Source organism: Vombatus ursinus, unplaced genomic scaffold (genome assembly GCF_900497805.2).
Source record: "Vombatus ursinus unplaced genomic scaffold, bare-nosed wombat genome assembly UNPS02014773.1, whole genome shotgun sequence".
Taxonomy (NCBI): domain Eukaryota; kingdom Metazoa; phylum Chordata; class Mammalia; order Diprotodontia; family Vombatidae; genus Vombatus; species Vombatus ursinus.
In genome coordinates, this window is record NW_020954551.1 from 24,395,206 (window position 1) to 24,420,496 (window position 25,291).

General features: G+C 34.6%; 1 protein-coding gene across 1 annotated transcript in view; it reads left to right on the forward strand.

Annotated features, from left to right (window-relative positions):
* The window catches only part of LOC114044482 (contactin-6-like), a 333,761-nt gene that overhangs the window by 200,357 nt on the left and 108,113 nt on the right, over nt 1-25,291 (forward strand). The window contains 1 exon segment of the mRNA XM_027863984.1: nt 6,877-7,027. Coding sequence (XP_027719785.1) covers nt 6,877-7,027 — 151 coding nt within the window.

Below are 25,291 nucleotides of genomic sequence, written 5' to 3' on the forward strand. Positions count from 1 at the left end.
TAAATCTAACCACAAAATAAACAAGAAAGAAGTTAAGAAGGTGAATAGAATATTAGAAAAGTTAGGTAGGGTAGATTTCTGGAGAAAATTGAATGAGGATAGAAAGGAATGTACTTTTTTCTTGGTAGTACATGGCATATACACAAAAATTGACCATGTACTAAGGCATAAAAACCTCACAATCCAATGTAGAAAGGCAGAAATATTAAATGCATTCTTTCAGATTATGATGCAATAAAAATTACATGTAATAAAAGGCCATGGAAAGATAGACTAGAAAATAATTGGAAACTAAATAATCTAATCTTATAAAATGATTGGGTCAAACAACAAATCATAGAAACAATAACTTCATTCAAGAGAATGACAATAATGAGACAACATACCAAAACTTATGGGATGCAGTGAAAGCATTTCTTAGGGAAAGTGTTATATCTGTAAATGCTTACATAAATAAAATAGAAAAAGAGATCAATGAATTGTGCATACAACTAAAAAAAAACTAGAAAAAGAACAAATTAAAAATTCTCAATGAAACACCAAATTAGAAATATTGAAAACCAAAGGAAAAATTAATAATATTGAAATTAAGAAATCTATTGAAATAATAAATAAAACTAAGAGCTGGTTTTATAAAAAAAAACAATAAAATAGAAAAACCTTTGGTTAATTTAATTAAAAAAAGAATGAAGAAAACAAAATTACCAGTATCAAGAATGAAAAGGGTGAATCCACCACCAAGGAAGAGGAAATTAATACCCTAATTAGGAACTATTTTGCCCAACTGTATTCCAATAAATTTGATAATCTTAGTGAAATGGATACATATTTACAAAAATGTAAATTGCCCAGATTAACTGAAGAGGAAGTAAAATACTTAAATAAGCCCATCTCAGAAAAAGAAATTGAATAAGCCATTGATGAACTCTCTAAGAAAAAATCTCCAGGGCCAGATGGATTTACAAACATTTAAAGAACAATTAATTCAAATACTATATAGACTATTTGGGAAAAATAGGTGAAGAAGGAGTCTTACCAAATTCTTTTTCTGATACAAATATGGTGCTGATACCTAAACCAGGAATAGTCAAAACAGAGAAAGAAAATTATAGACCAATTTCACTAATGAATATAGATGCAAAAATTTTAAATAAAATATTAGCAAATAGATTACAGTAACTTATCACAAGAATAATACACTATGACCAGGTAGGATTTATACCAGGAATGCAGGGCTGGTTCAATATAAGGAAAACTATCAGCATAATTCATCATATCAACACCAAAACTAACAGAAATCACATGATCATCTCAATAGATGCAGAAAAAGCTTTTGACAAAACACAGCACCCATTCCTATTAAAAACACTAGAGAGTATAGGTATAAATGGACTCTTCCTTAAAATAATAAATAGCATTTATCTAAAACCTTCAGCAAGCATCATATGTCATGGGGACAAGCAAGAAGCATTTCCACTAAGAACAGTAGTGAAACAAGAATGTCCATTATCACCACTGTTTTACCATATTGTACTGGAAATGTTAGTTTTAGCAATAAGAGAAGAAAAAGAAATTGAAGGTATTAGATTAGGCAAAGAAGAAAAAAAGCTATCACTCTTTGCAGATGACATGATGATATTCTTAGAGAATCCTAGTGAATCAAGTGAAAACCTACTTGAAATAATAAACAACTTTAGCAAAGTCTCAAGCTATAAAATAAATCCACATAAATCATTGGCAAATATTTCTATGTATTACCAAAAAAGCCCAACAGCAAGAGATAGAAAGAGAAATTTCATTTAAACTTACTGTATACATTACAAAATATTTAGAAGTCTACCTCCCAAAACAAACCCAGGAACTCTATGAACACAATTACAAAACACTTTTCATGCAAATAAAGTCAGATCTAAATAATTGTAAAAACATCAGTTGCTCAGGGGTAGGCTGAGCTAATGTAATGAAAATGACAATTCTATCTAACCTAATTTTCTTATTCAGTGCCACACTAATCAAACTACCAAAAATTATTTTATAGAGTTAGAAAAAATAATAACAAGATTCATTTGGAAGAACAAAAGGTCCAGAATACCAGGTAAACTAAAGAAAAGAAATGCAGGGGAAGGTAGCCTAGGTGTTCCAGATCTTAAATTGTATTATAAAGCAGCGATAATTAAAACTGCTTGGTACTGGCTAAGAAACAGAGTGGTGGATCAGTGAAATAGGTTAAGTATTCAAGACACAGTAGTCAATGAGAATAGTAATCTGTTATTTGATAAACCCAAAGACCCCAGTTTCTGGCATAAAAACTCACTTTTCGACAAAAACTACTGGGAAAACTGGAAAAGAGTATGGCAGAAACTAGGCATTGTTCAAAATCTCATACTATGTACCAAAATAAAGTCAAAATAGGTCCATGATTTAGATATAAAGGCTGACACTGTAAGCAAACTGGGAGAGCAAGGAATAGTTTACCTATCAGATTTATTGAGAACAGAAGAATTCATGACCAAACAGGAGATAGAGAACATTACAAAATGCAAAATGCATAACTTTGATTATATTAAATTGAAAAGTTTTTGCACAAACAATGCCAATGCAACCAAGATTAGAAGAAAAGTAGAACATTGGGAAATAATTTTTTATAACCAGTATCTCTGATAAGGGTCTCATTTCTAAAATATATAGAGAATTAAGTCAAATTTATAAGAATGCAAGTCATTCCCCAATTAATAAATGGTCAAATGATATGAACAGGCAATTCTCAGATGAAGAAATTAAAGCCATCTTTAGTTATATGAAAAAGTGCTCTAAATCACTATTTACTAGAGAAATGCAAATCAAAACAACTCTGAGGTACCACATCCCACCTATCAGACTGACCAAGATGACAAAACAAGAAAATGAAAAATATTGAAGAAGGTGTGGGAAAATTGGAATACTAATGCATTGTTGGTGGAGTTGTGAAATGATCCAACCATTTTGGAGAGCAATTTGTAACTATGCCCAAAGGGCTATAAAAATGTGCATAGCCTTTGACCCAGCAATAGCACTTCTAGGGCTATTTCCCAAAGAGATCATAGAAATGTGAAAAGGACCTCCATGTACAAAAATATTTATAGTGGCTCTTTTTAGGGTGGCAAATAATTGGAAATTGAGAGGATGTCCATCAACTGGGGAATGGCTGAACAAGTTGTGGTATATGAATGTAATGAAATACTATTGTGCTATAAGAAATGATGAACAGACTGACTTCAGAAAAAAACCTGGAAAGACTTGTAAGGTCTGATGCTGAGTGAAGTGAGCAGAGCCAGAAGAATGTTGTATGCAATAACAGCCACGTTGTGTGATGACTAATATTGATAAAGTTAACTCTTCCCATCAATAGAAAGATCTAAAACATCTCCAAAGGCCTTGTGATAGAAAATGCCATCCACATCCAAAAAAAGAACTACGGAGTTTCAATGCAGATCGAAGCATACCATTTGCTATTTTTTTCCTTCTGTTGTGTTTTGTTTCCTCTTTCTGGTGATTTCTCCTATTGGTTCTAATTCTTACAACATCACTAATGTGAAAATATGTTTAATAGGAATGTATATGTATAGCCTATATCAGATTGTGCACCCTCTTGGGGATGGTGGTGGGGAGGAAGGGGGAGAAAAATTTTAAACTCAAAAGCATATGGAAGTGACTGTTGATAAATCAAAATAAATTAATTAAAAAAGAAACCCATGATATAGGAATAATACATACAAAAAAGAGAAAAATAGGGACACTACACTATGTGTCAGCAATAATCTTCAATATTGTTTTAGACCATTTAAAATAACTAGACATTTTAAAATACCTGAGAGTATATTTGCCAAAATAGACTCAGGAACTATATGAGTATAAAAATAAAACACTTTTTGTAACAAAGTTAAGTCTAACCAGCTGAGGTAATACATATTGTTCACAAGTAGGTAAAGTAAATATATAGTTTAAAAAAATGACAGTTTTACTAAGCTAATCTGTTTATTTAATGCATCTCCATTAAATTACTAAAAAAAAGTCTTATTGAGTTGGAAAAAATAATAACAAAATTCATTTGGAAAAACAAAAGGACAGGAATTTCAAAGAATCTGGGGTGAGGGGAGAGATGTAAAAGAAGCAGATTCATTAGTATCAGACCCGAAACCATATTATAAGGTGATAACATTGTTGAAGTGTAAAATTGAAAGTTTTTATTATTGTAAATTCAATTGTTCTTGTATAAATAAAACCTGTGCAGCCAAGAATAGAAGGAATACAGAAAATTTGGGTGAAAAAATTTCATAGAAAATCCCTTAGGTAGGATGTGATTGAGTTGGAATATTGCTGTGGTGTAGGAAATGATGAACTGGTTGATTCAGAAAAACATGGAGAGAATTGGATTTACAAAAGATGCTATTCACCTTCAGAAAAATGGATGGCAAGCAGAAATAAGCATAGTATCATCTTATGCATATGTATATGAGTGTATATATGTGTATGTTTATAGATATCTGTGTATATGCCTATATATCCACAATTAATTTTGACCTTCTTTAGGGCAGGATAAGGGGGAAGGAGGGGAAAAATAAAGTAAAAAGTGCACAGCAGAGAACAAAAGAAAACTTACAAGGAAGCAAAGAAAAACTGGGCAGCTTTGAAAACAATATGTAGGATTTATTATATAGGTTTTCTTGAGATGGAAATTCATTATTTTATATTGAATCTTCTTTTATGTTCTGTTGTATGCATGGAAATGTTTGTTTCTTTTCTCATTTTGTATTCAAGTTTAAAATAAAGAAAAAAAGAAAAAAAAAGAAAAGGAAAAATGTTTTAGAACAATTGCCCTAGACATTTCAAGAAGCTTCCTAAAGGAACTAGGATATCCCTGCCCACACACACTTCCTTCTCCAATTCACATTGTACACACTCATTATAGTTACTTAGCTAATACATTGCTATGATAGACAACCTGCTGTAGTCAAGAGAGGTCCAACCTTGCAAGTAGGAAGAATCCGTGGTCTTGCTTCTAACATATACTACATAGACCAGAGTAATTCACATCATCTTTGTATCCAGGCAGTGGTCTTAGAGTATAAGTTACAGATAAATTGTTGATTTGAATTTGTAGAGAAACTTTCCACTTAGAGTGTTCCCTGCAATGTTAAAATCTGCCTTCTAGGGGCAGCTAGGTGGTTCAGTGGATAGAGTTTGGGCCTTGGACTCAGGAGGACTTGAGTTCAAATCTGGCCTCAGATACTTGATACTTACTAGCTGTGTGACCCTGGGCAAGTCACTTAACCCCAATTGCCTCTCCAAAAAAAGAAAAAGAAAAAGAAAAAAAATCTGTCTTCTGTCCCTTTCACCCACAATTCTAAGGCAATAAGGGGGTGGAGCAGACCTTGCATTTATATAACACTTACATATGCCATGCTGTGTGATATCTCATTGGAGACTAACAACAACTGGTATTTTACAGTTGAGGAAAGTAAGACAAACAGATGTTAAATGACATATTCAGAGTCACACAATTAGTAAGTGCCTTAAACCAGATTTTACCTTAGGTCTTACCTACTATAGCCACCACACTCTATCCACTACATCATTTAGCTACCTGCCTGTGAATGGGTTATTCACCTGCTGGGTCATTTCCATTAGACTGACTTTTGAGGACCTTCACAATCTAACCCTATGCATACTTTCAAGCTTTTTTATAAATCAAACAAGTTCTTACCACATATTTGGCTTTACAATATTTTGTTCATGCAATCCTCTCTTCCTAGAATTCTTTAAATTCATATATCCAATATATCCTTAAATGCCCTGTTTAAATACTGACTTCTTCATGATGTTTTCTTAACCACTCCAGTCAAAGTGAATACTTCTTTTTCTCACCTCCTACAGCACTAAACTCATACTCTTCACATAATGCATATCCTAAAATAACATGCAGATGTTTAAATGTCTTATCTTCAATACAAGATTGTAAACTTCTTGAAGTAAAGTGATAATGCTATTTATAATTTTGCATGTAAGTTTCTATGAGGTGTTCTTACACAGTGGAATGAGCACTGGGCTTTGGAGTCAGAGGTATTAAATTCTAATCTTGACTCAAACACAGACTGTATTGACAACAGCAGCAGCAACATCAATAAAGCTACCATTTATAAATCTCTTTAAAGTTTGCAAAACTTTTTAACATATACTAATTCATTTGACACTCGCAGCAAACCTGTGAGGTAGGTTCTACTATATTCCTCATTTTGCAGACAAGGAAGCCCAGGGACCGAAAGGGTAAGCAACTTTCCCAGGATAACACCATTTTATATGTCTATAGAAGGATCCAAGCACAAGTCTTTTTTACATCAAACCCTGTTTTCTTTTACTGCCTGCACTGAACCACCTAGTTATCCTCTTGAAGGATTAAACTACCTTGCCTTTTAATCATTCATTTTCTTAATCTCTGGCCCCCAGCCCAGTGCCTAGTCCAAAGTAAGCATTTTATACATGCATCTTAAGTTGAATTGAATTGACATGGAAAATCATTGATGCCTTTCTTCCTACACATTTCCTAACACAGCGTCTTTGATGTCATATTTCAATTTGCTTCCACAAGCATGTATTAAATGATGTTATATACCAGGTCTGGTGTTAATGTGCAGGAGATACAAATACACAAATGAAAGAATCTCTGCTCTCAAGAAGCTTTTATTAAACTGAAAGATGACAAGTGCAAAGATAAGCAAATTAAAAAAAAATAGAAAGACAATACAGAGTAATTTGGGGGCATAGGTACCCAATAAATATTTGTGTAATCAATGCAAGAATCAAAGACTTTGTTTCTTTATGACTTTATTTATTTTTTAGCCTCAGCCCCTGATTTCTCCAAAAATTCCTTGCAAAAGATCTCTGTTGCTCAAGTTGGTGGAGATGTTATTATTGAATGTAAACCAAAGACTTCTCCCAGAGCAGTGGTTTCTTGGAAAAAAGGCCCAGAAATAATCAGACAAAGCAAAAGGTAACTTGGACTTAATTTTTTTTCCTATCACAAAATATTCTTTCATGAGAAAACTTCTTGCAGCTTGAGAAAACTTGATAGGTCATTATCAATTATGCACCCATTACCTCCTTATTCTTCACTTTCAACAGCATAGTCAGAAGGAGAAAAGTACATTTTGCATGATGATTAAAATTAAGGGCTGCTATTAACAGTAAGTTGTATTTCTCTAGATTCACTGTATGAAAAAAAATAGTTTAATGCAATCCTTCAGCACATGAGATTGTTGTGTTTTTTTCAAAATCTCTTAAGAATTTTTCTCTAGCTCAAGGGCTTTCTAAAACTGTCATGCTAAGAAATCAGGAAGAAGAATAGTATACATAGGAGACACACTCATGCATACACACCTGGTGCTATGATCCTTAAATGGTCACACAGGTGCTCACTCCATGACAAAATGGATTCATCACAGGAAAAAAAAAAATGAAGGTAGAGCTTGATAGGGAATGAAAAAAGTTTGCTTTCCATAATGGCAGGGGCTGAAAATGTCCCTGAATGAATATGGACATATTCTCCACGAGATTTTGGAAACATAGTATGCTGTTCCCATTTCTTTTTGCTAAAAATCTGACACACATAAAAAAAGGATTAGGCAAATCTTAACTTGAAACAGATTAGTTGAATTTGAGTGGTTAAGAATATGAAAATAGTAGAATGGCCATTCCTGAAGAATTGTCATTAATGGCTCAAAGTCCATGTGGAAGTGGTTTCCACCAAGATTCCTCTAGAGATCTGTATATTGTGCTATTTTATTTGATATTCTGAATAATGATAAAGAATGAATGAAAGCGTACATTAGGTGGCCTGTTATCAAATTTGTAAATGGTATAAAGTCAGGAGGATGGCATATTCAGGATCTGAATAGAAGTTAACAAGATAGAACATTGAATTAGATATAATTAGATGGAATTTATTAGACATAATTGTAAAGTCTCACATGACTTTAAAAAAAAGGAAGATTCATGAATATAAGTTGTAGAAGGTTTGGTGATTGAGGAGTTCAACTGAAAACAATATCTGGAAGTTTTAGTGTGTTACAATCTCAATTTGAGTAGCAGTGCTATGATATCCCAAGAAAGCTAATGCAATTTTATGCTGCCTTCAGAGAGACATAAAATACAGAATTAAGAAATTGATAGTTCTGTTCTACAGCTCAGACCACATCTGAAATATTGTGAGAGCTCCATTTTAGAAAGCACATTGATGAGATGAAGTATTTAGAGAAGGGCAACCAAAATGGTGAATGACCTTGAGTTCATCCCATATGAATATCAATTGAATAAATTGGGAATATTTAGCCTGGAGAAGAGAAGAGGGGGCATACTAGCTGTACTGATTTACTTAAAGGACTGCCATATGGAAAAGAGAAACAATTGATAAAATGAAGTGCCATATTTTCAATTGGGAATTTGAATTCAAAGCCCCTCAATAATAGATAGGAGGGCTAACTTTACCTCTGATAGTTACTAGGGATTGGGCCTTGAATAAGTGACTTATTTGAGCTTTTGTTTCCTAATCATTAAAAAGGATAATTATAGCTTATTATCCAAAAAGATTGCTTTAAGAAACAAATGAGAAAATTACCAAAAGCACTTTGCAAATTCTAACATGGTATATAAATGGCAATTATTGTTGTCTCATTTGTCTTTTAAAACAGACCTTTGTTCTTGTTACTATTATACTAGAGAACATGTGTTGGGGTTGGGAAGAATACTTGCCCTCAGGTATTTAAAGTGTAGCCATGGCATGGGAGAGGAGATTCATCTAGTTCAGATTATCCCAAAAGGAAAGGCCTAAGAGCAGTGGGTGGAAATTGCAAAGGGACAGATTTAGGTTTGATGACAGAAAATGCTTTCTAGTAATTAGAGTCATTCCAAGATGTAGACTATCTGGGGAGGAAGAAGTGACACCACCCCTACTGCAAAGCATCCACTTCTCTATAGGCTGTCAAGAAAATCTCTTAGGCTACTTGTTTGGTCTGTTGTCCAGGTGTAGATTAGATAAAGTCATCTCTGAGATCTTGGCAAAACCTGAGATTCTGCACTTGATTCTGTGACTAGACAAATAAAAACACTGGTTATGACTCTGGACAGAAGACGATCTATATTATTTAAGAATTAATATAACAAGTTGGCTAATTGGCTGCAAAGAAACAACTTATACTGTTTTGAAGAGACTCAGTCGTATTACGGTGTTAAGAATTTCTGAAACTGTGACCTGAATATTTGAAATCTATTATATTTGTTACTGGGCTTTTAGTAAAAAAAACTCTAAAGTCAGTGAAGAATACCTTCCCATAATAGGAGACTATTCTATGAGAGCCTGTTCTCACTTTAGGCATCCTAAGTCCATAAGTAGTAATGTATATTTCTATGTATGTTTCTATTTCTCTCTTTGACTGTCTCTTACACACACACACACACACACACACACACACACATAATCACATTGTCTTATTAAAAAAAGAACTTACCTGGTAAAGGTCATACCCCATTTTGTCTTTGCTTCATGGTTCTATTCTTTGAAATTGACTAATTTTATACAAACGTGTGTATGTGTATTCACAGGGGTATATGTATGTATAAAAATGTATGTAAATTTATTTACACATGTGAATAATATCTACATATGTATACACAACATATATAAATATAGACATATACATAAATGTGTATTGTGTATATAAGTGTGTATCTATAAACACACCCAGTCAAACTTCAACTTTTGTGGGAGTAATGTTCCCAGACACAGGGAAAAGATAAAGAACAAAACAACACAAAACAAAACAAAACATTAATGTTGATACATTAAATCTCTGGCAATGGGGGGTTAGGTTCCCACAATAACCAAACACTGTAATATTTCACTGGAGATAACTGAAAATACATTTTTCTGCATATAGTTCTTCATAACAAAATATTAATTCTGATAATGTGCACTTTTCCTAACCACAGCAACCAATCCATAAAATGTGGGGAGAGGCAAGACCAGAATGGAGGGGGAGGGGCAGGAGCAGCAAGGTTAAAAAAACCATGAGGTGGGCAAAGGGCAACACCTACTATTGTCATTCTTTCAGCTTGGTGGTTGAACTGCTCCTGGGTGATAAGTATAGGCCTCTTGGGTGAGTCCTTGGTTCCCAGGGTCCAAAGTCAAAATTCCAGCCCCTGGAGGCTCAGCCCTGCCTTGCAGGCAGGGTGGGACAAGCCTTGTTCCTCTAAGCTGCTTCCCTACACTAGCCAGGATGTTCAGAGTCAGGGGAAGTGGGAGACACAGAACATTCACCATGAGCACCAGGTAGAGATTGAGGAATACCTTTTAATTTTTCTCTAGTGTTCATAGCCATGAATGTTCACAGTTGCCAAAGGGAAAGTGAAAATGAAGTTACCAATAAGATCACATGAACACAATCACAAATGATGAGGACTGATTATAAATATAGATCTCAAGATATCTATATATATACATGTTTATATTAATATGTACACATACATGAATATACACATACACAACAATGTGTATATGTAACAAATGTGTGTGTTTATGGATATGGAATATTTCTCTGCGCCTATACAGGGAAACATACCTGAGAAGCTCTACAAATTCTATGCTTATGACTTTTTTCACCCACTTTTCAGTCATGTCCGACTCTTCACGACCCCATTTGGGCTTTTCTTGACAAAGATACATGAGCAGTTTGCCATTTTCATCCCCAGCTCATTTTATAGATGAGGAAACGGAGGCAAATGGGGTTAAATAAATTATCCAGGGTCACACAGCTAATTAAGAATCTGAGACCAGATTTCAACTCAGGAAGATGAGTCTTCCTGATTCCAGGCCTGGCACATATATTGCACCACCTAACTGTCTGTCCATGCTTATAACTACTATTAGCTATAAAAACTTTAATATTAATTCAACAGTCTTATAATATCAAATAATTACATTAATAAACCAGGTGATTTGCAACTAGCAATGCTGGTGCTCAAAATACTATATATTTTATATTTATATTAGTATAAAAATATTTATTGATATTTACATTATAATTATTTGGTAGCCGGGTGGCACAGTGGATAGAGTGCTGACCCTGGAGTTGAGAGGACATGAGTTCAAATCTGGCCTCATATTTACTAACTTACTAGCTGTGTTATCCTGGGCAAGTCACTTAATCACGTTTGTCTCATTTTCTCATCGGTAAAAATGAGCTGGAGGAGGAAATGGCAAACCATGCAAGTATCTTTGCCAAGAAATCTTCAGTTAGGGTCACAGAGTCCAACACAACTGAAACAACTCAAGAACAACAAATGGTATGGTCAAAGGATATGAACAGGCAGTTATCAGATAAAGAAATTAAAACCATCTACAGTCATGTGAAAAAATGCTCTAAATCACTATTGATTAGAGAAATACAAATTAGAGGTACCACATCACACCTATCATTGGCTAACATGACAAAACAGGAAAATGATAAATATTGGAGATATGGGAAAATTGGAACACTAATGCATTGTTGGTGGAATTGTGAACTGATCCAGTCATTTTGGAGAGCAATTTGGAACTATACCCAAAAGGTTATCAAAATGTGCTTACCTTTTGACCCAGCAGAACTACTTCTAAGACTTTATTCCAAAGAGATCATAAACAATGAGAAAAAGATCCACATGTACAAAAATATTTGAAGGAGTTCTTTCTGTGGTGGTAAAGAACTGGAAATTGAGGGGATGCCTATCAGTTGGAGAATGACTGAACAAGTTGTGTTATATGAATGTAATGGAATACTATTGTGCTATAAAAACAATGAACGGGCAGACTTTAGAAAAACCTGGACTTACGTGAACTGATACTGAGTGAAGTGAACAGATCCAGAATGTTGTACACAGTAATAGCAATATTGTGCGATAACTAACTTTGATTAACTTAACTCTTCTCAGCAATTCAAGAGTTTAAGACATCTCCAAAAGACTCATGATGGAAAATGCTATCCACATCCAGAGAAAAAACTATGGAGTCTGAGTGCAGATTGAAGAATACTATTTGCCCTTTTTTTCTACTGTTTTGTTTTGTTTCTTTATTGTTGTGGTTCCTCCTATTGGTTCTAAGTCTTCTTTACAACATGACAAATGTGAAAATATGTTTAATAGGAATGAATATGTATAGCCTATATAAGATTGCATGCTGTCTTGGGGAGGGAGGTGGGAAAGAAGGGGGAGAAAATATAAAACTCAAAAGCTTATGAAAGTGAATGTTGAAAACTAAAAAATAAATTAATTTTAAAAAGAACAACAAATTGTATTAATTATATTATAGTAATAGATAAATATATTATATCTCCAAAGTGAGCTATTAAGATCAGGACTTAGGAAGATGACTTCCTCAAGAATACATATATATGATGAAAGGATGATAGGGGAAGAATCTCAGATATAGACATGTCTATATCTCTAAAACCATTATAAGTAAGCCCAGTCTATCACTAGGAGAAGTGTTGCTGTTTTAATCACTTTCCATTTTGTCAATATTGATATATAACTCTACCAGATATATCTTTACATAAAAGATGGGTCAGAACTCCAGACAAACTAGATTACCAAGATTTGATTTTGTTGAACTTTATTTTACAGATAAGGAAACTGAGACCCATAAAGTTAAAGTGACTTACCCAAGGTAAACCATGTAATAAATAGTGAATCTAAGATTTGAATTCTAAATGTATTGTCCTTTCCAGTATATCTTGTTGTTTCTCAAATATATAATGAAATTCTGGAAGAGGCAATCAAGCAATGGTTTATTAAATTGACAGTTCCTGAAAAGAACCTGAAAACTTGTTAGAAAACTGGGATACCTGAGAAACCATCTCTATGCCAGAGACCTTTTTTGAAAGACTAGTTATTTTACAACATTAGACTTTGGCACCTTTCATGAATGAAACCCAATCACTTGAATGCTCTGGTTTTATATTTTGTTCAAGACCCTTGACTAGGTGAACCAATGTCTTCAATTGACTGATCTGCTTCTCTAAAATACCAATCCCTAGAATTTTGAGGGATATTTGAATTAAGTTTTCAAACCTTAGGATATGGACATATGGTAAGATCCTTTGAGTTAGTCTGAGTAAAGTTTATTCATTTTTGTCTTCATTGATACTCTTTTATGATTCTATGTGGGTGGCAAACATGTCCATTGTAAAGCATTTTGAAATATTATATTATCCTGAAGCCTTCAGATGAAGCATAAAAGGTTGGTTTATAAAGGGTAGGAAGAGGGATTTTCTTCAGATCAAAAACTGGCAAGGGAGGAGGATAAAGCCACCTTTGTTACCATTCCCTAATTGAGTAAAATATGTGTATAGTAAATAACTATGTCTCTGGTTCCCTTCTACTTATATGAAATTCTTATAATTAAAGATAAAAATGTGCATTTCTTTAAATTACCTAAGAGATCTCCTTTGTTCTTCAATTTAGTCTGTATGTGTTAATAGAGGCAGAGATTTGATCAATTGAATAAACATTTATAAATTGAAAGGCTGTTAGTCATAATCAGAAAATATCTTGGTTCAAATCTTGAATCTAATTATTACTAGTAATGTAGCCATGGGCAAGTCATTTAACTTCTGTGAAACTCGGATTTCTCATATGTAGTACTGAAAATGAAAAATTTATCTCAAAAGGTTATTGGGAGGATTAAATAAGTGATGCAGTGGATACTTTGTTAAATTTGGGTGGATTTGGGTTATAATCTCATCATAGACATTTAAGAGTCCCAGGAAAGTCATTTAAACATTTTCCACCTCAATATTCTAGTATGCCAAATGAATTAATTGTCATACCTACGTCATGTAGTTGCTGTGAGAATCAAAGTGATACTATTTGTAAAACATTTTATAAACTTAAAATATTGGATATTATTATCATAACATATATAAAGTATTTGGCTAACACAAAAATAACATAAATGGTAGATACTGTTCTTAGGTTCATAATGCAGCCCAATGGATTTACAATGGTGCTACCCTTCTCTCTCTCTCCTCTCTCTCTCTCTCTCTCTCTCTCTCTTTCTCCCTTCCTCCTTCCCTCCCTCCTTTTTTTCTCAACTGGAAGGGCTATGTCACCAACTATCCCCATCAGGGAACACTCAATGGAAGTTTGAGGTGGCTCTCCAAAAAGATGACCTAGCTGTACAACTCATTATCAGAATCTTAGTATCAACTCTGGTATTCAAAATGCATATTTATATTCCAGACTATAAATCCTAAGTACAGACTGTTTTGCTTCCCATTTATAAAAATCAGTCAAAGTTATATCCTTACCTCTTAAACATGAACCATTTACTAAGTGAGAAGAAAGAATGTTTGTAGCATAATGTTCACTAAATAGAAAGTAAAAGAAGAAATAATCAAGATATAACAGTTCACTCTAAAGAATGGATTTTTTTTTCTATGACCAATGGACATAGTGTCTTAGAGGTATTGTTCAGCAAGTTGGAGGAGTAATGGTGCTTAACTTAAATCAAATAATGAGGCACCTGAGTAGGAAAATCCATGTGTTTGAAGAAGCATATTCTATACTGCAGGCTTTGATATGTTTGGTATCTTTCAGGAAAAGCAGAATCACAGATCACCTACTTGGTGGTACTGTTTCTCTCCATTTTCAATCATCTACTAGTTTTCTGATGCTATGAAGCCCTTGAAGTAATTTTAAGCTCTTTAGCTAACAGTACTCATAAGTATGGAGTTTGCATAACTTCCTGTTCCCCTATGAAGGCACTGGAAAACCATGAAACTCAGTGTAATTCCATTTAATCCTTATATATGCAAACTATTCAGGCAGGTTTCATATAGGCCTTAAAGTATTTTGACCTCTCAAATAACAGAGGGTAAAAAAAAAGGACAATGTAGACAAGTTTCTGAGACATTGTCCCTCTTAATAGTGTAGATGATGATAAAGTCTATGTTTAGTCAGTTCTTTAAACAGAAATGACTAATACTTTCTCCAATCAGCTCTCAGAATCAAGATATTCCACTAATCACATCAGTTCCCTGCATTCACCACAGAACCTGTCTGTCTCTAGTCAGCTGATCACAGCAGTGCTTAGGTACTTTCAGCTTCTTAGCTATTTTGACTTCTATTACTGTATCTCAATTTTTTCTTCACCTGGCTTCTCACCTTAATGGGCTGCCATTTTCTACAATGAGTTTCTCTCATTGGGTCCTCTGAGTCTTCTTAGCCAACTTTGCATCCTTCAAATCAGGGTCTTGTCATGTTTAATGACCCACTTTTAGGTTGAAACAAACAAACAAAAAACCTACTAGTTTCTGTCAGATATTATACGTACATACATATTTTCCATAGTGACCAAAAAGTTATTTGATTCAGAGATTCCCAATAAAGTCCTGAAAAAAGTCACATTCAATTTGGCATAGGAAACAATGTACTTTGGTCATCTCTAACAACAATCAGCACAGTTTCCTCTGCGGGGCATGCTGTCATTCCCATTCTATCAGAATGTTGTGCCTCTTCTCAAAAACACTTTTATCTGAGTGGCTGTTTTTCCCTCAGATTATCTCAGATTTCTTTGTTTCTCCTAAAGCTGCTTTCTCTGTTTCTCAGACAAAATATCATTTGTTTTCTCTTTGAATAAATTATCCAAAAAAGAAAAGAGCAGCACCTCACAACAGGATAATAAAATTATAGCTATAGAATTGAGAGTATCCTTACAAATCATCTTGACTAATTCCATCACTTTTTAGTTGATGAAACTGAGACTCAGAAATATTTAATGTCTTGACAAGGTCATCACAGGATGTGGAAGAGCTAAAATTTTAACTCATCCTTTTACTCCAAATTCAAAAATCTTTAATTAGCATGGAATAATGGCTAACTGGAACTCTGTATCTAAAGATGATGACCTAGGTTCAGTTTCTGCCATATTATTATTATTACTCAATCAACGCTATGAGTTATTATAATAAAAACTATCAGAAAATATTAGACTGCCTAATATTAATATCATAATGATACAACCTTGCTATTTCAATAGAATTCAGTCCCTTGTGTCTCTTCAGTAATTTTTTTTTTCTGTTGGCTTTCTCTTCTTCCCCTGCTCACCATCTCTACTCACTCCTTAAATATATACATAGCTTATTCTCTATATTGTAGACTTCTGGGTCATGAAGGTGAAAGGGTATTCATTTATATTCTGTTAGAGTCAAACTTTACAGTCACTTTATTAACAGAGTGAGAGCTAATCAATAAAACCAGACCCACTGCACAGAGCATCATGTTTGATAATATAAGCTCCCTTGATGTTTTGTTTTGTTTTTCCCTATTCTATAGCCCTCCAACAACTCTTAGTTTGACTCAGAATAAAATGGTAAAATGATTTTGTTGTTGTTGTTGTTCTCTTTTGTTTAATTTAGTATTTTTTTAATTTTTTATGCATACATCTTGTAAGAGTATGAATACATGGTGGATATAGAATTGGTAGCAAGTGAATAGTACAATGGATGATTACCTATGAAAAATCCCAAAGTTAGGATTACTGTTCAATAACAGGGCTGTGTAGTATGATGGAAAGAATACTGAACCTACTGTGCAGTCCACAGTGTCCAATTCAAAGATCGAGATGGCTTTGAGTCCCCCTTCACTAAGACTTTAATCACTTTATCCCCAAAATGAGCATGAAAACAACATGTATAGTACTTATATAGCAGGGCTTCTGTGAGGATATAAACAATTATATATGTAAAAGTCATTTTAAAGCTTTTTTATTTAATAGAGTTATGGTTATAGATCTAAAAGAAGTGTCAGATGACAACTTTTCAACCTTTGAATTTTATATTTGAGGTAAATAAGGTCTAATCAGGTTAAGTGACTCGCCCAAGGGTATATTGATTTTACATGGCAAAAGTGAGTTTGAATCTAGTCCTTTGACTCAAATTGCTGCTATACAATGTTTTAATTGCCATTAAAGTGATATAGATAGATAAATAGATAGATATAGAGAGATAGATAGATATGAATAGATACATGGATATCTTTATTGTTACCAACAAAAAAGATTTTTCAGACAATATTTTTGCATATGATTGTATACTAGTTGTATTCAGGGCTGGGTTTGCCATTTCTGTCCCCCTCTCATCTCTCATATCTTTTCCCTCATCTCCACTCACAAAACTATCACCCTAGTTCTGGCCTTTATACTTCTCACCGGAATGTTGTAACAGTATTATAAGTGCTTTCTTTATCTTATGACTCTTTCTCCCACACTGATCCATCCCTCACAAAACTGCCAAAGTGATTTTCTTAAAGTCAGTCAGTCAACAATCCTACTATGTGTCTGTCAGGCACTATGCTAAATCCTGGGAATTCAGAGAAAGGCAAAACACAATCCACTATGCCCAATGAACTTATATTCTAATGGGGGAAGACATAGAAAGAAACTGAAATGGGGATGGTGCACTGGAGGGAGATAACAAAGCCCAAAGGAGGACTGCTGGGTAAGAAATAAAGAGATGGCTCTCTGATCCAGCTATTAAGGGAATGGTTTCACTACAAATTGGGAAATATTTTATCACACCTGCCATATGTATTTTAAAAGGGTTTCAGCCATTTTATAATGGGACTCTTAAATAGGTTGAATATAAAAGCAAACTAGTCAGGAAAAGTAAAATTTTCCTATAATTGAGCCAATATGATCTACTTGAAATAGCACAATATTAGAAAGGAGGAGAGCTAGATTATATATTCTCCACTACTCAATAATTGCATGACCTTGGCAAGTTTCATCCTCTTTAGATGTTAATTCACATGTTTAAAGTGGAGATAGTAATATCAAAAATTCCAGAAAACTTAATTAATTTTTTAAGATCTTTTCCAGGTTAAATATACATGATCCTATTGCAAAATAAATTCAAAGCACTATAATTAGCTTAATAATGTTACAAAAAGTTTTGCTTAATTTTATTTCATTTTTAGTGAGAACAATGTGATCAAATATCTTAACTTTTGATTTTTTAAATTTTTTTATTTAGTATATTATTTTTCCTTATTTACATAGAAAATCAATTTTTAACATTCATTTTTAAAACTTTGAGTTCCAAATTCTCTTTCTTGCTCCCTGCCCCTCCCCCCATTGAGAAGGCAAACAATTTGATATAGGTTACATATGCGTAACCCTGCAAAACATTTCCATAATAGTCATGTTGTGAAAGAAAACATAGACAAAAAAAGAAACCTCAAGAAAAATAAAGTAAAAAAAAAAAGTGTTTCAATCTGTATTTAGACACCAACAGTTCTTTCTCTGGGGATGGATAACATTTTTCATTATAAGTTCTTCAGAATTTTCTTGGATTGTTGTATTGCTAAGAATAACTAAATCATTCTTAGCTGATCATCTTGCAATATTGCTATTACTTTGTACACATTACATTTCACTTTGCATCAGCTCATGCAAGTCTTTCCAGGTTTTTCTGAGAGCATCCTGCTCATCATTTCTTATAGTACAATAGTATTCACTCATATTCACATATTACAATTTGTTTAGATATTCCCCAATTGAGGTCATCCCCTCAATTTCTAATTTTTTGCCCATAAAAGAGAGCTGACACAAATATTTTTGTACATTTAGGCCCCTTTCCTTTTTTTTATCTCTTTTGGGATACAGACCTAGTAGTGGTATTGTTAGGTCAAAGGTTATGCATGACTTTATACCCCTTTGGAAATAGTTACAAATTGCTCTGCTGAATGGTTGAATCAGTTCACAACTCCACCAACAGTGTGTTAATAATGTCTCATTTTCCCACATCCCCTCCAATATTTCTCATTTACCTTTTCTGTCCTATTAGCCAGTCTAATAGATATGAAGTAGTGCCACATAATTGTTTTGATTTGCATCTCTCCCATCAATAGTGAGTTAGAATATTGTTTTTCATATGGCTATATATAGCTTTGATTACTTCATCTGAAAACTGATCATATCTTTTAATCATTTATCAATTAGGGAATGGCTCTTATTTTTTTTTTTTATAAATTTGACTCAATTCTCTATGTGTTTGAAAAATTAGGCCTTTATCAGAGAAACTTCCTTCAATTTTTTTCATAGTTACTATTGCTAATTGTATTTTCCTCCATCCTATTCCCCTCCTACTTATTCTATTCTCTCTCTCATTTCACCCTATCCCTCATCAAAAGTGTCTTGATTCTGACTACCCTCCCCCAATCTGCCCTCCCTTTTATCACACCCCTTTCTCTTATCTCCTTCTATTCCTACTTTCCTATAAGGTGAGAAAGGTTTCTATACCCAATTGAGTGTCTATGTTATTCCCTCTTTGAGCCAGTTCTGATGAGAGTAAGGTTAACTCATTCCCACTCACCCCCCTCATCTTCCTATCCACTATAAAAGCTTTTTCTTGCCTCTTTTATGTGAGATAACGTACCTCATTCTACCTCTCCTTTTCTGCTTCTCCCAGTACATTCATCTCTCACCACTTAATTATATTTTTTTATATATCATCTCTTCATATTTTACTCACACTTGTTCCCTCTTTCTATATATACCTCTCCTAACTATCCAACCAATGAGAAACGTCATATGAGTTACAAATATCATCTTCTCATTTAGGAAGATAAACAGTTTAAGCTTATTAAGTCCTTATGGTTTCTCTTTCCTGTTTATCTTTTTATGTTTTTCTTGGGTCTTGTATTTGAAAATCAAATTTTCTATTCAGTTCTGGTCTTTTCATCAGGAATGCTTGAAAGTCCTCTATCTGATTGAATATTCATTTACCCCCAGAAGAATTATACTCAGTTTTGCTGGGTAAGTGATTCTTGGTTGTAATCCTAGATCCTTGCCCTCCAGAATATTATATTCCAAGCCCTCTAGTCCCTCAATGTAGAAGCTGCTAAATCTTGTGTTATCCTGACTGGCTCCACAGTTCATGAATTGTTTCTTTCTGGTTGCTTGCAATATTTTCTCCATGACCTGGGAGCTCTGGAATTTGGCAATAACTCCCAGGAGTTTTCATTTGGTAATCTCTTTCATGAAGTGATCAGTAGATTCTTTCAATTTCTATTTTACCATCTGGTTCTAGAGTATCAGAGAAGTTTTCCTTGATAATTTCTTGAAATTTGATGTCTAGGTTCTTTTTTTTTTTTTTGATAATGCTTTTCTGGTAGTTCAAAAATGTTTAAATTATCTCTCCTGGATCTATTTTCCATGTAAGTTGTTTTCCCAATGAGGTATTTCACATTGCCTCCTATTTTTTGTTTCATTTTTATGTTATTGTTTCTTGATTTCTTGTAAAGTCATTGACTTTCATTTGCTCCATTCTAATTTTTTTAGGAATTATTTTTTTTCAGTGAGCTTTTGGGTCTCTTTTTTTCATTTGACCAATTCTGCTTTTAAAGGCATTCTTCTCCTTATTGGATTTTTTTACCTCTTTTGTCATTTGGCCTAGGCTATTTTTATGGTGTTATTTTTTTCAGCATTATTTTTGTGTCTCTTTGACCAAGCTGTTGACTCATTATCATGATTTTCATGAATCACTCTCATTTATTTTTTCCAATTTTCCCTCTACCTCTCTAACTTCATTTTCAAAATCCTTTTAGAGCTTTTCCATGACCTGAGACGAATTCATATTTTTTTGGAGTCTTTGGATATAAGAGCTTTGACTTTGTTGTCTTCTTCTGAGTGAGTGTTCTGATCTTTCTTGCCACCATAGTAACTATATATAGTCAATTTTTTTTCTGTTATTTCCTCTTTTTTCCAGTCTAGTATTTGGATTTTCACTCTCTGTTAAAGTAGATCTCAGCTTTCCAGGTGGAGGGTGCACTGTCTCAAGCTTTACAGGTTTTGTGCAACTCTTCAGAGACATTTCTAGGGACCTGTAAGTTTGCAGTTTTTCCAAAGTGTTATGAATTAAGGAAAGTGGTTTATTGCTTTCCTAGACTGTGCTTTGGTCTATGAGCAACCACAAGAACTCTTTTTCTGCCCTAGAACTATGAGGAAGGTCTCCTCTCCACTGTGACTGTGAGTTCTGCTATATAGTTTCTCCTTGCCCTGGCACTGCCACCCAGAACTGGGACCTGTATCTGACTATGGGCAAAGCAAAAGAGTCTTTCTTCAGTGCTAGCAAGAAGGGGAAGGTTTAAAATGTGTTATCCCCTTCAAATAATTTAACAACAATTTTTATTGAATACTGTCATTTAAAAATAAAATAATATGTACTTGCAAATTGTGATAAAATTTTATAAGGACATATAAGATTTCCCAAGTTAAAAAAAATCCTCCTATAATAATGGGAAATGCCAAAGTGTGGTATATTTTTGAGTATGAAAATATTTTATATGTTTGTATAAATAATTGAAATATACAGTCCACCTAATTTTATTTTCTTAGATTATAATTTTATGAGTTGTGCATATTTATTACAAAATAATTACTTTTATATACAGTTATGTCTGAGATTCCAAAAAGAAAGGGCATTATAATTACAGAGATATCAACATACTATTCTAAGATTTATTTCTCCCACCAATACCCACCCCCCAAAAAAATAAGAATAGCAATTTAAACTTTTGTGTATCCCAATGAAAAGGACATTTAAAATGATGAATTTCATGAAAACAAAAATATTTCACTCGAAAAAGTACCTGATGGAGGCATCCTCCAGTGACCAGACCTCCACCTGCTTCAGCAAAGCCCCAGACAAACAGGTAGATGCCAACGCAATTAGAGCCTAAACAAATAGGCAGCTACTAACACCAGGCCACCACCATATGCTTCAACATAACCTCAGGCAAACAGGTCATCTCCAGCTGCCAGAATGCCATATGCTTCAGTATGGGCCCAGGGAAACACAGAATACCCCACCAGCCTCAGCACATGCCAGTCACCAATACTAGGACCCTAGTTCAGTATGAGCTAAGCTTCCAGAATCCTACGGCCTCCAGTAGTGCCAGCCACCCACATCTCACCCCCTCAGTGCAGCACAGACACTAAGATTCCCCTTGGGCCTCAGAACAACATTACTGCATCACTAGGTAAACCAGACAGGGTCTGAAGGCCCTAGCACAAGAAGCCTGATACAGTGCCTCTTCAACCCTGGGGGTAGAGCTCAAATTTTTAAAAAGAGGAAAAAAGGCCAAAAAAGATGAACAAAAAACAAAAAAAAAAAAATGTGACCATAGAAAGTTATTATGGTGACAAGGACACAAACTTAGAAGGCAACATCAATGTCACACCTATGGGCAAAACCCTAAAGAAAAATGGGTAGTGGTCTGAAGCCCAGAAAACTCATGGAAGAGCTCAAAAAGGATCTTAAAAATTATATAAAAGAGACAGAAGAAAAATTGGGAAAGAAATGAGAGTGATGCAAGAGAATTATGAAAAAAAAGAGTCAACAGCTTGGAAAAAGGAAAAAAAACTGCTTAAAAAGTAGAATTGGAGGAGGCAGCTAGGTGGCACTGTAGATAAAGCTCCAGCCTTGGAGTCAGGAAAATCTGAGTTCAAATACAGCCTCAGACACTTGGCACTTACTAGCTGTGTGACCTTGGGCAAGTCACTTAACTCTGATTGCCAAATCCCCCCCCTCAAAAAAAAAGTAGAATTGGACAAATGGAAACAGAAGTACCAAAACTAATTGAGAAAAATGACTCCTTAAAAGTTAGAATTGGGCAAGTGGAAGTTAATGAATCTATGAAACATCAAGAATTAATCAAACAAACTAAAAAGAATGAAAAAAAATGTAAAATGTCTCATTGGAAAAACAGCTGACCTCGAAAATAGATCTAGGAGAGACAATGTTAGAATCATTGGACTATTTGGAAGGACCTGGACAGTCACTTTCAAGAAATTATTAAGGAAAATTTCCCTGATATCTTAGTACCAGAGGGCAAAAAAGCAATTTAAAGAATCCACTGATCACCTCAGGAAAGATATAAAAACTCCAAGGAACATTACAGCCAGATTACAGACCTCTCAGGTAAAAGAAAAAAAATACTGCAAGTGGCCAGAAAGAAACAATTAAATATCAGGGAGTCACAATCAGGATTACAAACGATTTGGCAGCTGCAACATTGAAAAATTGTAGGTCATGGAACCCAATATTTCAGAAAGCAAAGAAGATAGGACTGTAACCAAGAATCACCTAACTGGAGAAATTAAGCATGATACTCCAAGGGAAAAAAAGCCATTAAGGGGCGGAGCCAAGATGGCAGAGGGAAAGCAGTGACTTGCTTGAGCTCTCCCTCAAACCCCTCCACCTATAAAAAGTAGCTCTAAACAAATTCTAAAGCAGCAGAACGCACAAAAAAAGAGAGTATAAAAAATTTCCAGCCCAAAACAACCTGGATTGCTGATCAGAAAAGTATATCGTGCCAGGCTGGGAGAGGAGTGCAGTTTGGTGTGGGTGCACAGGCCGCAGCAACCCTGGAGCAAGCCTCAGAGGACTGAATTGCGGGCAGCTGTGGTGGTTTCCAGACTTCTCAACCCATGAATGCCAAAGAAAACTTAGAAGGTCAATGGGAAAAGTCTGTGACAGCAGAGAGAGAAGGAGCTAGATCTCAGCCCCTCCAAGTGCAGTGGCTGCCTCCTGAGCTTCTGGCCCACAGACTGAGGGGGAATCCAGTGGCTGATCAGAGGGAGATTGCAAGGATCTCTTTGCCAGGGCTGAGGCAGGAATCTCTTGCTTTACCGGTGCTTGGATCTGGGTCACAGTTCTGAGGGGCGGTCCTGGGGCAAGGAGGAGTGCTGGCATGGTGGAGCTTATTGTCGCAGTGGAGAGGAAACACCTCACCCCTTATCATAGCACCCTTGAAGAACCGAAAATTTTCAGATCCTTTGAAGTATCTCTGAAAACAGCTGTACAAACCCCCGAAGCTTGGGACAGTATGTTCTCCACATTGGAAACAGACTCTTACCTTAACAAAGAGTTTAAAACTCAAGTAATTGGTTGGGACCATGAGCAAACAGCACAAAAAGAGTCAGACTACATTATCTTACTTTGGTGACAAAGAAGATCAAAACATACAACCAGAAGAAGAAAACAAAGTCAAACCTCCTACATCCTAAGCCTCCAAGAAAAATATGAATCAGTCCCAGGCCTTGGAAGAGCTCAAAAGGGATTTTGAGAAGCAAGTAAGAGAAGTAGAGGAAAAACTGAGAGTGATGAAAGAAAATCATGAAAAGCAAGTTAACAGCTTGCTAAAGGAGACCCAAAAAAATACTGAAGAAAATAGCACCTTATAAAATATCCTAACCCAAATGGCAAAAGAGATCCAAAAAGCCAATGAAGAGAAGAATGCCCTAAACAGCAAAATTGGACAAATGGAAAAGAAAGTCCAAAAGATTACTGAACAAAATACTTCCTTAAAAATTAGAATAGAGCAATTGGAAGCTAGTGACTTTATGAGAAATCAAGACACTGTAAAACAAATCCAAAAGAATGAAAAATTAGAAAACAATGTGAAATATGTCATTGGAAAAACAACTGACCTGGAAAATAGATCCAGGAGAGAGAATTTAAAAATTATTGGACTATCTGAAAGCCATGATCAAATAAAGAGCCTAGACATCATCTTGCAAGAAATGATCAAGGAAAACTGCCCTGATATTTTAGAACCAGAGGGCGATATAGAAATTGAAAGAATCCACCAATGTCCTCCTGAAAGAGATACCCAAAGGAAAACTCCTAGGAATATTGTAGCCAAATTGCAGAGTTCCCAGGTCAAGGAGAAAATATTACAAGCAGCCAGAAAAAAACAATTCAAGTATTGTGGAAACACAATCAGGGTAACGCATGGTTTAGCTGCTTCTACATTAAGGGAACACAGGGCATGCAATATAATATTCCGGAGGGCAAAGGTGATAGGATTACAACCAAGTATCACCTACCCAGCAAAACTGAGTATAATTCTTCAGGGGAAAAAATGGTCATTCAGTGAAATGGAGGACTTTCAAGCATTCTTGATGAAAAGACCAGAGCTGAATAGAAAATTTGACTTCCCAATACAAGACTCAAGTGGAACATGAAGAGGTAAACAGGAAAGAGAAATCATGAGAGACTTATTAATGTTGAACTGTTTACATTCCTACATGGAAAGATATTTGTAACTCATAAGACCTTTGTCAGTATTAGGGTAGTTGGAGGGAAAAATTATATGTATGGTTATAGATAGATAGATAGATAGATAGATAGATAGATAGATAGATAGATAGATAGATAGATAG